The sequence below is a fragment of the Xenopus laevis genome, chromosome 7L (genome assembly GCF_017654675.1).
Source record: "Xenopus laevis strain J_2021 chromosome 7L, Xenopus_laevis_v10.1, whole genome shotgun sequence".
Lineage (NCBI taxonomy): Eukaryota > Metazoa > Chordata > Amphibia > Anura > Pipidae > Xenopus > Xenopus laevis.
The window spans coordinates 110,953,253-110,967,706 of NC_054383.1; the positions used below are offsets into that span (position 1 = coordinate 110,953,253).

The 14,454-nt window shown below is 39.6% G+C and overlaps 1 protein-coding gene across 3 annotated transcripts in view; it reads right to left on the reverse strand.

Moving 5' to 3' along the window:
• Window positions 1-6,786: 6,786 nt before the first annotated feature.
• The window catches only part of rasip1.L (Ras interacting protein 1 L homeolog), a 35,149-nt gene continuing 27,481 nt past the window's right edge, over window positions 6,787-14,454 (reverse strand). For 2 of the 3 annotated variants that reach the window (XM_018226267.2, XM_041569512.1), the window contains exons 11-12: window positions 9,637-9,784; window positions 6,787-7,666 (exon numbers count right to left, since the gene is read on the reverse strand). In XM_018226267.2, the coding sequence (XP_018081756.1) occupies window positions 7,467-7,666; window positions 9,637-9,784 (348 nt within the window). In that variant the 3' untranslated portion in view covers window positions 6,787-7,466. The remainder of the gene's footprint in view (window positions 7,667-9,636; window positions 9,785-14,454) is intronic. The other variant, XM_018226268.2, reaches the window with a different exon arrangement.

Here is a 14,454-nt window from a genome sequence, read left to right on the forward strand (position 1 = left end):
TGTTTGTGAATATGAAGAAAGTATTTTACACCAGTTTACCACCACTTTTACTCCAAAAATGGGCTCTCTCCGCTTTTGTGAATCCCCCCTTAGACATGTGCCGTATAGTAAAGACAACATATTAAAAGGGTTTTTCACCTTTACATTAACTTTTAGTATAATCTAGAGAGTGATATTCTGAGACAATTTGCAATTGATTTTCATCTTTTGTTATATGTATTTGTTTAGTTGTTTAGCTTTTTATGCAGCAGCTCTCCAGTTTGCAATTTCAGCAATCTGGTTTCTAGGGTACACACTACCTAGCAACCATGCATTTGCATAAGAGACTGTGAAATGTGAAATGGAGAGGGTCTGAATAAAAAGATGAGTAATAAAAAGTAGCAATGACAATAAGGGGCCGATTCACTAAGGGTCGAATATCGAGGGTTAATTAACCCTCGATATTCGACTGGCAATTAAAATCCTTCGACTTCGAATATCAAAGTCGAAGGATTTTAGCGCAAATAGTGCGATCGAACGATTGAAGGATTATTCCTTCGATCGAACGATAAAATCCTTCGAATCGAACAATTCGAAGGATTTTAATCCAACGATCGAAGGAATATCCTTCGATCAAAAAAAGTTAGCCAAGCCTATGGGGACCTTCCCCATAGGCTAACATTGAGTTCGGTAGCTTTTAGATGGTGAACTAGGGGGTCGAAGTTTTTTCTTAAAGAGACAGTACTTCGACTATCGAATGGTCGATCGATTTTTAGTTCGAATCCTTCGATTCGAAGTCGTAGTCGTAGTCGAAGGTCGTAGTAGCCCATTCAATGGTCGAAATAGCCCAAAAAATACTTCGAAATTCGAATTTTTTTTACTTCGAATCCTTCACTCGAAGTTAGTGAATCGCTCCCTAAATGTGTAGCCTTACAGAGCATTTGTTTTTAGATGGGGTCAGTGACCCTCATTTGAAAGCTTGAAAGAGTCAGAAGAAAAAGGCATATAATTCAAAAACTGTAAAAAGTAAAAAATAAGGCCAATTGAAACAATGCTTAGAACTAGTCATTCTGTAACATACTAAAGGGCATTTATCAAAGGTCGAGGTGAATTTTGAATGAAAAAAATTTGAATTTTGAGCTATTTTTTGTGTACTTCGACTAGGGAATAGTCCAAATTCGATTCGAATTTGGAAAAAATTTGATAATTTATAATGTACTGTCTCTTTAAAAATTCAACTTCAACCATTTACCATCTAACACCTGCCGAATTGCTGTTTTAGCCTATGGGGGACCTCCTACAACCTATTCGGAGTCAATTGGTGGAAAAAAGAATGCAATATTACTTTGATTCGTACAATTCGAATTCGGACGAATATGGACCGATTAGATCGAAAACTGACCTATTCGACCAAAAAAAACTTCAACTTAATTTTGGTTGGTCTTTTTGAATTCGAATTTCGGAGTTTTTCAAATTCGAAATTCGACCCTTAATAAATATGCCACTAAAAGTTAACTTAAAGGTGGACCACTCCTTTAAATGCCTTTGAATAAATAGATATGAAGAAGTGCCCAGGATCTATATTAGTGTACGGCTGCAATTATTTCTGTTTGTGTCTGTAAGTGATCCAGGAGCAGGGTCCTAATTCCTCATGTCCCACTCACAGTGCCTGTTGTTTCTTTACCCATTTACTTTTATCTGTTAAAGCAATTTTACCAATACTCAGAAATGTAAAGCCAAGTTACTTTATGCAAATAAAAATATCCAAAACACATCTGCTTAATATACCTTTGAAAATGCAGCTCCCCTTTTGTCTTGATATCAGCTTCTTCTGTTTATGCTTCCATGGGTAATGAAGATAAAGCAGGAGTCGACCATCACAGTAACATGAAGACACACTGGGTGGTACAGGATTTACAAGAATTTTGCTTCACTTGTTCAGCCCAATGGACTAATGACCAGTAACTAGTGATGAGCGAATTTATTCACCAGCCATGGATTCGCTGCAAAATTTTGCCATGTGCGAAAATTCGCAGCTGAAAACCACCCATAAGAAAAAAATGCCCATTGACTTAAATGCATTAATACCCAATTGAATTTTTTCGCAGTTTTGCAATTTTTTTTCGCAGTTTTGTGAATTTTTTTGGCGAAGCAAAACGGGACAGATTCGCTCATCCCTACCAGTGTTCCCACAAAACCTACAGGCAGGTTACTCGGCTCCTGATGAAACTGACCTGAATGTGTTGTGTGAGTGGGGCAGGCCTGTTAGATTGTAAGCTCCATTGCCAGGAACTGTTGGGCATGATGTTGAAACTCTGTAAAGTGCTGTATCAATAAGTTGCGAGGAACAGGGACTGAGCGGGTTGAATTAAAGATTTTACATAAAAACTAAAAAAAACTAAAATAAACCTATATGTTCACGGTGGTGGTATGGTCAACATTTGTGTCCATTTTAGTGCGACCCTTAATCTATTTCCCAAAGAAATGAATGGGAAGTGACACAGTACTAATGTACCCACTAGGGGTACCACCTTTCCTATATGTCTTACTGGCCTGCAGGGGGAGGAGCCGATAAGTGACCTCATGAAGAGGAGGAATGGGAGGTTCTGTGATGTCAGAGGGTGGAGAAAGGGGCTGATCAGGGAGCATCAGAGAAGGTGTAGGAGAGGGATTGGAATGGTATTTTTTCATCCAAAATAGGGAGAAAGCATCAACAATTAAGATGCAGGTAAAATTATAATACCAGCCCTCAATCTAGATGGTGATTTACCAGCTAGGCCAGTCAAATACTATTTGGGTGACAACCCTAGCACCCACCCTAACCCACCCCTTCTTAACCCAGGCTGTCCTGGCCCATGTCTGAGAAGGGACTTCAAGAGCCGAGCTGAACTTGTCCCTTAGTTGACATCAGAGATGAAAGAGGGACGGGTTCTGGAAACACTATACCACCAATGAATGGGCTGGTTTTCAGAAACTCCCACATGAAGAGTTATATGTGTTGTGGTTGGCTAGTGCTGACCCACGTCCCACCTGAACACAATGGCCATTTTTTCAGGCCGGACCCTCCTAACTTATAGGTTCCAGCACTGACACACAGGCATTTCTGAACAGCATTTGCAGAGTGTCACTATATATGTATATCTGTACAGGTGTCTAATGAGATTTAGGGGGAAATGTAATAAAAGTCCAAAACACGAAAAAACATTTGCACAAATAAGAATAGAAATTCTCATTTCACAATGTAACCTTCTTCATTAGACTCTTACTGCATTGAAAATTTGAGTTGTGCATTGTGTTCCTTTAAGGCGACATAATCTTCTGGAGCAAAAATAACTGTTTCAGTAGGAAGTTTTATGACCTACGCCTCAGACTGGAGCAAACTGTAAAATTTGCAATCTTGCCACTGGCGAAAGTGGACACTAAGGGCAAAGACACACGTGGAGATTCGGGGAGATTTAGTCGCCCGGCGACAAATCGTCTCTTCTTTGGGTGACTAATCTCCACGAACTGTCTTCCCGCCGGCTAGAATCGAAATCTCCAGCTGGCACTCAGAGCACTTCATTTTCTGAAGTCACCTGTTTTCTCGTGATGCAACTTCGGGCGACTTCGCTAACAAATCGATCCGCCAGCGATTTAGACTCTAGCCGGTGGGAAGTCAGTTCGTGGGAGATTAGTCGCCTGAAGAAGAGGAGACTTGTCGCCGGGCGACTAATCTCCCAAATCTCTCCATGTGTCTCTGCCTTTAAGCGTTTCGGGGTTAGCAAAAGTTATATTAAATTCACACAAAGGAAAATGTATTCATACAAAAGCACAGATCTTCATGTTGCAAATATTTTTCTGTTACAGATTTTTTATTACATTCCCCTACAAGTGTGTGTATGTGAGTGGAAAAATGACTCCAAATCTGACAAACTCTGTTCAGCATGTGAAGGAATAGCTGATGACCCCTGCTGGTGTAGGATAAAGTAACAGCCAAGTGAACTTTACACATAGTGCAATTCTTTCCCACATTGCAGCCATGCCGCTGTTCAGATAATAAAAACCTCAGCGTTGTGTCTTGACTACAGACTGGCTGTCCCTAATACTGGTCATTAACTCATCAACTCAGATATATTACTCTCACATTACCTTCTATTGAGACATGTACGTGACCAGAGAAATTAGCCAGTTAATTGCTGTATGCTACAAGGAGCTTGGCTTTTAAACTGCTACTTTTGGCCTGCTGAAAAAGGCCGAATTCTGGCCGAATCGAATACGGGATTCGTTGCATTCTGGGATTCTGGGGGTTGGCCGAATTCAAAATAGTGGATTCAGTGCATCCCTAACTAAATTAACAGATATAAAATAGGGATGCACTGAATCCACTATTTTGGATTCAGCCATACCCCTGAATCCTTTGCGAAAGATTCGGCCGAATACCGAACCAAATCCTAATTTACATATGCAAATTAGGGGTGGGAAGGGGAAAACTTTTTCCCCGCCCATAATTTTAATATGCAAATTAGGATTCGGATTCAGTTTGGCCGGGCAGAAGGATTCGGCCAAATCCGAATCCTGCTAAAAAAGGCCGAATTCTGGCCGAATCCCCAACCGAATCCTGGATTCGTTGCATTCCTAATATATATAGTGAATAAAGTACCCCCTCTTGTAAAATATAAGGATATTATAAGTTACCGAGGAGTTTCATGACCATATAAAAACACAAGGCCAAAGGCCGAGTGTTTTTATACAGGTCATGGAACTCCGAGGTAACTTCTTATATCCTCATATTTTGCAACTGGGGGTACTTTATTATAATACACAAGTTTTAAGGAGTCATGTGACAGAAATGACATCAGAACTCACCGTTTATAACTGATGACATCAGAACTCACCTTTTATAGGATATAATTTACAAGATATTCATGGCTTTTGTGTATTATATATATATATATCTGTGTGTGTATCTGACAATGAGGTTATACTCCACGCTGATTCACCAGTTCCTCTCATATATGTCAGGTACATGGAAATGATGCATTACTATAAAGTATGCTGCAGGAAGAGGGAGAAGGAAAGGACACAATCCCATTGTGTTCAATAGTAACACGTCAACATGATCCCTCAGATAAATATCTGGCTCTGATCAAACTCGACTAAATTTAGAATCTTTATCAGCTGACATTGTGTTGTGCTAGGAAAAACATAAACGCATAAAAACCTTGATTTTTATTGGAGATGGCATCAACCCTAATAGAGAAAATATATAAAGAAGCCATTGTGATATTTTACGGACAAAATCTTTTGGCAAACTATGCGGAACTATTTTTCAATAATTAATTTGCCTTTATTTTTAAACAGAAGGTAAATTACATAGGCAAACACCTTTGCTGCTGAACTGGAAAAGAGAGAGAGAAAGAAGCCGTAAAAAGAAAATTGCTGAATAAATTAAATTATTCTAAATCATTAAACTAAGAGCCTATTATGCCAGCATGTACCTCAATCAGTTTTCTATAGATGTATGGTGAATTGCTGTTAGTTAGGTAAGACTATAGAGTAAAGTAGTACGGTGGGATTGGTGGTGGTCCTCTCCTGCAAGTGATTCCAGACATGGAGTAGAAGCCAGGTTTAACCAGTGACTGCTTGCCGAAAGATATCAACCCTGGTGTTCTACTCTACTCTACATGATGTTACCCTCCCTCAATTCAGCCAGTGAACTCCAGCCTGCTCCGCCAATATAATGATTTCAGAGATGGCCAGATCAGACGCGAGTATATAAATGATGTTGTCTCACCGTGTTGAGTTTGGTGTAGGTTGCACATCACTAGACTTCTACCTTTTATTTCTGGTTTTAGTTCTCCTTTAAATACAGAGTGATGTTTAAAGGAGACTACACCATAAGGGCTCGCTATTAACTGCTTCCAGGACCATCTATAGTAGTGGCAAGAGCTGGGGGTAAAACATTTTTATTGTGTATTAAGGAAGATTGTCCAACCAGAGCGCTTGAGCATAAAGTTCAACTACCAACAACACCCAACAGCCTTTAGGTGTCCACAGTTGCTGAGAGTTGTACTTTAACAACTTCATTCTCCATCTTGCCCTACAGTGACAATTATGCATTCTCTACCTGTTACACCTCTGCCTTACTATCTACAACTGTTACTCTGTAAAGCCCCATCTGTAAGGGGTAATGTAATAAAAGTTGTAATGTTTGTACCATATCTAATAACCACATGAACCCATCAGCTTATAGGGATTCTATCATGATTTTTATGGTATATTTTTTTTATTTCTAAATTACACTGTTTACACTGCAAATAATTCACTCTACAATATAAAATTGTATTCCTGAACCAGCAAGTGTATTTTTTTTAGTTGTAATATTGGTGTGTAGGCAGCCATCTCGGGGTATTTTGCCTGGTCATGTGCTTTCAGAAAGAGCCAGCACTTTAGTATGGAACGGCTTTCTGGCAGGCTGTTGTTTCTCCTACTCCTAACTGAATGTGTCTCAGTGGGACCTGGATTTTTACTATTGAGTGCTGTTCTTATATCTACCAGGTAGCTGCTATCTGGTTACCTTCCCACTGTTATGTTGTTAGGCTGCTGGGGGGAAAGGGAAGGGGGTGATATCACTCCAACTTGCAGTACAGCAGTAAAGAGTGATTGAAGTTTATCAGAGCACAAGTGACGTGACTGGGGGCAGCTGGGAAACAGACAATATGTCTAGCTCCATGTCAGGTTTCAAAATTAAATATAAAAAAATCTGTTTGCTCTTTTGAGAAACGGATTTCAGTGCAGAAGTCTGCTGGAGCCGCATGATTAACTGATGCATTTTGAAAAAAATATTTTTTCCCCATGACAGTATCCCTTTATCACGCGTTTGAAAGCAAACATCTGATTGGTTAGGAGACCTGGCGTAAACATTGTACAAGGTAAGTTTTTTCAATTATTCCCACATTATCTCACTTTGTACCCCTTCAAGGCTTAAACAGATATGTTTGCAATAATGTCGAGTAAAGGCTCTACTTTGCTGAACAGCAGGTACCAAAAATAGATTAGGTTTTATGTTTGAGAGGGCATATTGTATGCCTGTAAGGCTCACAAATGCCAAAAAGTTGGCATAAACTGGCATCTCCATAGATATAAATAAAATTTGAATGACAGGGGTATAAAACCCACGGATAGATCAGGTGTCAAGTTTAAAATAGCAGAGGTCCTTTAAGTAAACATAGGAGACTAGCTATTAATAGATAAAGATATGTGTTGTACATTAATCAATCATACATTATGCACAGGTTCCTTTAAGATACCCTCCTATGTGCAACTGCCTTCTCTCCATTTTAATGTCTTATGATATTCTTCAACCCAGGCCACTCTCCATTCAAGTGCAATTAGAAGCATTTTCCTCAGATCCTTTCCATGTCCAAGCACAATAAAGTCAGGTTCTGGTGTTTGTTGGGACATGCCATCCTTAAGGATGATGAGGTTTGAGTCATCATCTTGCTCTCCTATTGACTATTTTCCACTCTATAAGATGCTCTCTGATTGGCTGGAAGTGATTTCTGCTCCAGCTCCCACACAAAACGGCGGAGCTGACACAACTGGCGGTGAAACGCGTCATCGTTGATTGGCTGGGAGAGCTGCAGGCGGAAGTTCTCACAAGGTAGAATCAGTGGGGGGTGATCAGTGAAGCTTTCAAAGATATCTGCTGCAAACAAAGAGAGTTAAGGAGACCAACAATGTAGGTAAAATCTTTAACAACCCAAAGGAACCTCTAAATAAGGAAGTAGACAGGTTTAGGACTATGAAAATGCTATCTGAAATACAATCCTTGCACTCTGCATAATTACATATGTGCAGAAACTTACTCTAACATTTCAAGGCTTTTTGTACCAGCCTCCCACCTGGAATATTCCATTACAGAAGGACAGATGTTTTGTGACCTAGAATGATACGTCTTTCCTTCCTGCAGGAAGAGAACTTTTAGAGTTGCATTTTTAAGGCATTATCTGTTGCTCTTTTAAAACCATTTCCCAGCTGGTAGGTCTGTACCAAACTCCAAAGTGGCACTAAACTTAAAGGAGAATTCAAGACTAAACTTAAAAAACCCCTACCCTACATAGACCCGCCTCCCTCCTCCCCCCAGCCTAAGTGTTACCCCGGACAAATGCCCCTAACGTTTTACTTACCCCTCGGCGCAGATTCAGGCATTGGAGTTCACGGGCGCCATCTTCAGCTGCTTCGGTAATCTTCAGAATGAGACCGAAGCTTTGGCAATTTTCTTGAGTTTTGACGCATGCGCAGTTGTCGCTAAACAGAAAATTGCTGCAACTGCACATGCGCCGACATGCCTGTCCCATTCCAAAGATTTCCGAAGAGAAGAAGATGGCGCCCGTGAACTCTGATGCCTGAATCTGCACCGAGGGGTAAGTAAAACGTTAGGGGCATTTGCCTGGGGTAACACTTAGGCTGGGGGGAGGAGGGATTGGGTCTATGTAGGGTATGGGGGTAGAGTTTTTTTAAGTTTAGGGTTGAATTCTCCTTTAAAGGAAAAGCTCTATTTACTTGGGGTGCCAAAAGTTAGGCATCCCAAGTGATTGTATGTATTTACCAGAGGCCGGTGTTCCTATCAGCAGAAAACTGCACCGGCCCAGGTTTTCCAGAGAGCACCACAGATCAATTGACTTCCGGCTTCTTCTTTCTTCTCTGGGTTCACATGGGCAGTAGTGCGAAAAGCCAAACTAACTAATGAAGAACTAAGCTATTTAATTCTCCTGCATGCGTCTGCCCCAGGAAATTTGAAAAAAGAACAAGAAGGAAGCCGATCTCTCTGTGGTGCTCACTGGAAGAACCCCCGGATTGGTGCAGTTTTCTCCTGATAGGAGCACCGGTCCAGGGTGCGAGGTAAGTATATATAATCACTTGGAGATGCCTAACTTTTGACACCCCCACTTAAATAGGCCTTTCTGTCTCCCTTAAGGCCCAAGCGGGGATAGAACCCAGAATCCTTGCACAAAGAGCATGCTGATGAACAGGAAGGGACTTTCCCTGACTACCTGTGTGCTCTGCTCGGTGTTACTTGTATTCTATCTGGTTCTCGGGGAATTAGAATAATATTGTTTTTTTTCCATGTGAAATCTGCCACCTGTTTCCTTCATTATTTCTATTTCACTCACAAAATAAATTGAATTTGTATCTTAGTGGTATGTGCTATGCAAAGAATACAGTACTGAGGACCTGAGCCAAGTGGTAAGGTGGTACAAAATCATAATACTTAAGGTACTTCAACTTTGCGTAGCATGAAAGACTACCAACCTGCCTGAAATATGTTGTGTTTCTCAATGCATAGTGCTGCAAATGTGCATAAATATAATCGTTATGGCTGCTTTTCCCTATTGAATAATCCAGCCCTTACCCAAAGAGTAGGGTTGTGGCATTTCTCACATTAGGTGAGCCAATGTTTCATTTAAATCAGGGGCAAACCCACACATAAAGCAGCTGGGAATTTTTATACTTTGTAGAGAAAACGTTTGTATCTCATTTCCCTTCTCTGTTTTCAGTATTGCAGCTGCTGAAGATGCTTTGTAAGGAATGTTTGTAGAATGGGAGCCAAAGGATAAAAACGAAGGAAAAAAAGCAGGGTAAAGCCCAAGGTCAGACTGCCCCTACTGAACTCACTGTTTGCGATCTCCTCTTTTTCCTCCTCAGGGGGCTCCCATGCAGCTGGATGTGATCTTCCCACTCCCAGATGATAGTTTCTTAGCAAGTGGTTGAGCTGAGCACTGCTTAATGCTGGGTAATCATTGCGGAGGGTGCTCCAAGAAATCTGCATTAGAAGAAGGAGTGTTCTTTCAGCAATCATAGTGCATTTGTTAAGCATAGGGAATATATGACGTATTAAAGGGTTGGATATCACTCAGCTCAAATGTATTTAACGAAAAACATTTCTAAATGCTGAAGTGTCCTTAAAGCACTTATGAGTAGCAACAAAAAATCTTCTTAAGAGTATATACAGGGCCGCCATCAGGGGTACTCCTGTACTGGGCCCGGGCCTATAGGGGGCCCGTTGTGCTGCACTTCTCGAAATAGCCGGGCCCCTTTGACAGAGCTGAAGCCATTCTGCCTCTTCTGAAGTCCAGAACTGCCGTAGTCCCGAAGAGATGAAAAGCCGAAGTCCCAAAGCCGCAAAAAGACCCAAAGTCATGAAACAAGCTGAAGTTGAAGTCCCGAAGCTACCAAAAGACCCGAAGCCACAAAAAGAGCCAAAGTTAAAGTCCTATTGCACACCAATGTGTTTTTTGAATTTTTTATACCCCAAGCCATCAATGTATTATTTTAGTACTCTATAGGCCCCTGCCACCAATGTTTTTTTTTTTAAAAAAAATATTCTCTGGGGCCCCAATGTTTTTTTAACTTGTAAGGGGGGCCCTGGCGCCAGTATTTTTTTTTTTTAAAAAAAAACTTTAATGGGGGGTCCCAGCACCAACCAATGATTTTTAACCGTTTAGCGTTTATAGCGCTGATATCTGTGTGGTCTTTTAACTGTGGTGTGGGTGGGGTCTGGGGTGGCGTTTTGTTGTATAGGGCCCGTGATTTCTAATGGCGGCTCTGAGTATATATATATATATATATATATATATATATATATATATATATATATATATATATATATATATATATATTGCTCACCCTTCTTTAACAGTGACCTGGGTGTATATACCCCAGGTCCTGCGTTTGCCCCAGGTCCTGCGTTCGCAAACCTTATCACTTTTGTCACAGATCAGGATGAACAAAACGCACTCACCGAGTCCGGGTGCATCGCCCCAAAACCATAGCTTGAGGGGAAAATCTTGAAGTAAAAAGTCGGTTTAAAAAGCCGTTTGATACACTGAATGTTATGCCTATGATTACATATCTGTGATTCAAAACGCGTCAGGACACTGGTGGTTTTCACTTGTTGAAATAAACGTCAACGTTTTTATTCTCACGAGTGGTATACGGAGTGCTTGCCGACGTTTTACTATAGGGAATATGTCAGTTTACATGGTGGAATTCTGATATATAATAAAGATATAGGTTCCGTTATCCAGAAGCTCATTATCCAGAAAGTTCAAATTTACAGGAAGGTCATCCTCCATAGACAGTATTTTAATCAAATAATTCAACATTTTAGAATATACAGTATTCAGTGTTGGACTGGGCCAGCAGGGAACTGGTAAAACCTCAGTGGGTCCCACTGACCCAGGCCATGGCACCCCAGTCTGACACTGAATATTTTACCCTTTTCTCTGTAATAACAAAATAGTACATTGATCTTGATCCCACCTAAGATACAATCAATACTTAATGGTGGCAATATTGTACTACTTGGTTTATTTAAATGATTTTTAGAAGACTATGGAGAGTAGGGATGTAGCGAACTGTTCGCCGGCGAACTTGTTCGCGCGAACTTCGACCGTTCGCGTCCGCCGAATGTTCGCGAACGTCGCGCGATGTTCGCATTTTGAGTTCGCGTTCGATTCGAATACAAATCGTTCGACCATTCGACCATTCGAATTCCTTCGACCGCTAAAAATCGAACGATTTCCATTCGTTCGAACGATTGTAAGCATTCGATCGAATGAAAAGCATTCGATCGAATGCTTCGATCGTTCGATTCGAATGAAAATCGTTCGATCGAACGATTAAAATCCTTCGATCGTTCGAATCGAACGATTTTAGCGGGTGTTCGAAGTTCGCGAACTGTTCGCGAACGTTCGCATTTTTTGCCGGCGTTCGCGAACACCAAATCGGCAGTTCGCTACATCCCTAATGGAGAGCCAAATTTCAGAAAGATCCAATATCCTGAAAACCCCAGGCCCCGAACATTTTGGATAACAGGTCCCATATCTGTATTTACATTAGTGAAGCAGTATCCTAATGGTACTATGCCATATCATAGACTCTCTAGGCCTACAGTATTGAGTAGCTCTGTATTTGAAAGCAGTTATCTCACTTACTTCAGCTGGATCAAGCAAGATAACTTAGATGTTACTTAAGTCCCAAGTGGTCGGTTGTTGCAATGGGCATCTTCTACAAAACCATCACTTAGGTGACCTGTGCCTTGTAGTGCCATAGCATCAAGGCAATATCACTTGGTTTAGAGAATCTGACAGCAAGTTTTCCTCTAACTTATTGTAGGCCTTGTGTACAAAATGCTTTTGCATATTTGCATGAAGGTGCAAGGTGGTTCCATGCAAGTACCGTGTGAAGGTGGATCCATGCAAGTACTGAATTATATGTGTCCAAACAAATTAGTCTCTGCTCTTTGTTGTATGATCTGGTGGAATAACTTGTGCATATAAAAAGGAGAGCACATTCATGAAAGACAATCATTTGTGGCTGCAGCTGTTTTTAATTAGTCACTGTTAAATTCTGCTGTCATGAATAACTGGCCCTGTAGACTCCTGTTTGTACTGTATAAGGGATCTTGCCCAGAAATACAGTTGCTTATCAGATGACAGACTTTGTCTGTCTGACCACTCAACCCTATTGAATTTCTTTTTCAAGACTGGAGACCAATATCAATGGATAAAGCTTTCAGACCATATTCAGATCTACCACCACATACAGTATCTATCTATCTATCTATCTATCTATCTATCTATCTATCTATCTATCTATCTATCTATCTATTATCTATCTATCTATCTATCTATCATCTATCTATTTATTTATCTATCTATCTGTCCATCTATCAATTATCTGTCTATTTATCTATCTTTCATCTATCTATTCTATTTATCTATCATCTATCTATCATCTATCTCTCTATCTAGTATCTATCTATCTATCTATCTATCTATCTATCTATCATCTATCTATCTATCTATCTATCTATCTATCTATCTATCTATCTATCTATCTATCTATCTTTCAATCGTCTATCTGTCTGTCTGTCTATCTATCTATCTATCAATCATCTATCTATTTATTTATCTATCTATCTGTCCATCTATCAATTATCTGTCTATTTATCTATCTTTCATCTATCTATTCTATTTATCTATCATCTATCTATCATCTATCTCTCTATCTAGTATCTATCTATCTATCTATCTATCTATCTATCTATCATCTATCTATCTATCTATCTATCTATCTATCTATCTATCTATCTATCTATCTATCTATCTTTCAATCGTCTATCTGTCTGTCTGTCTATCTATCTATCTATCAATCATCTATCTATTTATTTATCTATCTGTCTATCTATCTATCTATCTATCTATCTAATCTCTCTCTCTCTCTCTCTCTCTCTCTCTCTCTCTCTCTCTCTCTCTCTCTCTCTCTCTCTCTCTCTCTATGCATCTCTATATATCTTTCCATCTAGCATCTATGAATCTCTTATTTTGACACTGTATATAAAAATATGGTCATGTTTTGAACCTGAAAGACTTTCTATTCATAGACATTTTATGAACCCCTCTTTGATATCCAAATGCTATTTAGAGTAGCCTTGTCTTACAACAAGATTAAAGATTTGTTGTATATTGCATCCTTCTATAGTTCCAGGGTTACCCATGGCAGCAAATAAGCATCACCAAAAATCCCACCATAACTAGCCTTAAGGCTGGGCCCCTTTATCTGATAACAAAGTTACAGAAATATTGGTGTACTTGACAATTTGCTATAGATCCAGGGTTGCTCAGGGAAACAAATATACACCACCCCAAATCTTGCACAAATTAGAAATCATGTAGATATATATCATATATTCATATAGATATGAAGTAACATTGGTAAAACTGTGATCCTGCTATAGTGCCAGATGTACCCAGTGCAACAAATAAGTTCTCAACCCAAATTTAATTTTATCTGCCCCCATCAAGTGTTTTGATTTTCCCCAGGGGCCTCTTAGTTAGGAAAGTTCTGCATAGCTGTAAATACATGTAAAGCAAATGAGAGCTTATATTAGAATGCTTAGCTCATTAAATAATTAAACATTTGTTTATTTCTATACCAATTACAGTAGATGACTACACAAACCGTAACTAGGAGTCCAGTAAGACTTAACGTTGACTGTTTTTACTCTTTTTACTTTTGTTGCCCCTATTTATACAGAAACTTGGCAGCTGCTTTGATATTACCCTATATATTTCTGAAGATTTAACAACTGATATATCTAACATTAATGGAAACCATGATGGTGTGTCACAGTAGTAAACAAAAAAACTTTAACATGATATTTATAAGGTTCTAGAAATGTAACTTTGGTCTAGGGATTGTCTAGCACTACAGCACTTCACCATAGACTTGGTAGCATCCTATGGTTGTATGAGATGTCCTCTACACTTATACGTAAGATGCCATGTTATTTATAGCCACACGAGCCATTACTGCTCACTGGTTATTACACCAAAGTGTAGTATAACTATTATAAATTTATTATTGACTGTTGTCAAGAAGGTTTCATTTGATGTTGCCTTGTACACAACACAGAAAGGTAGGGTCAAC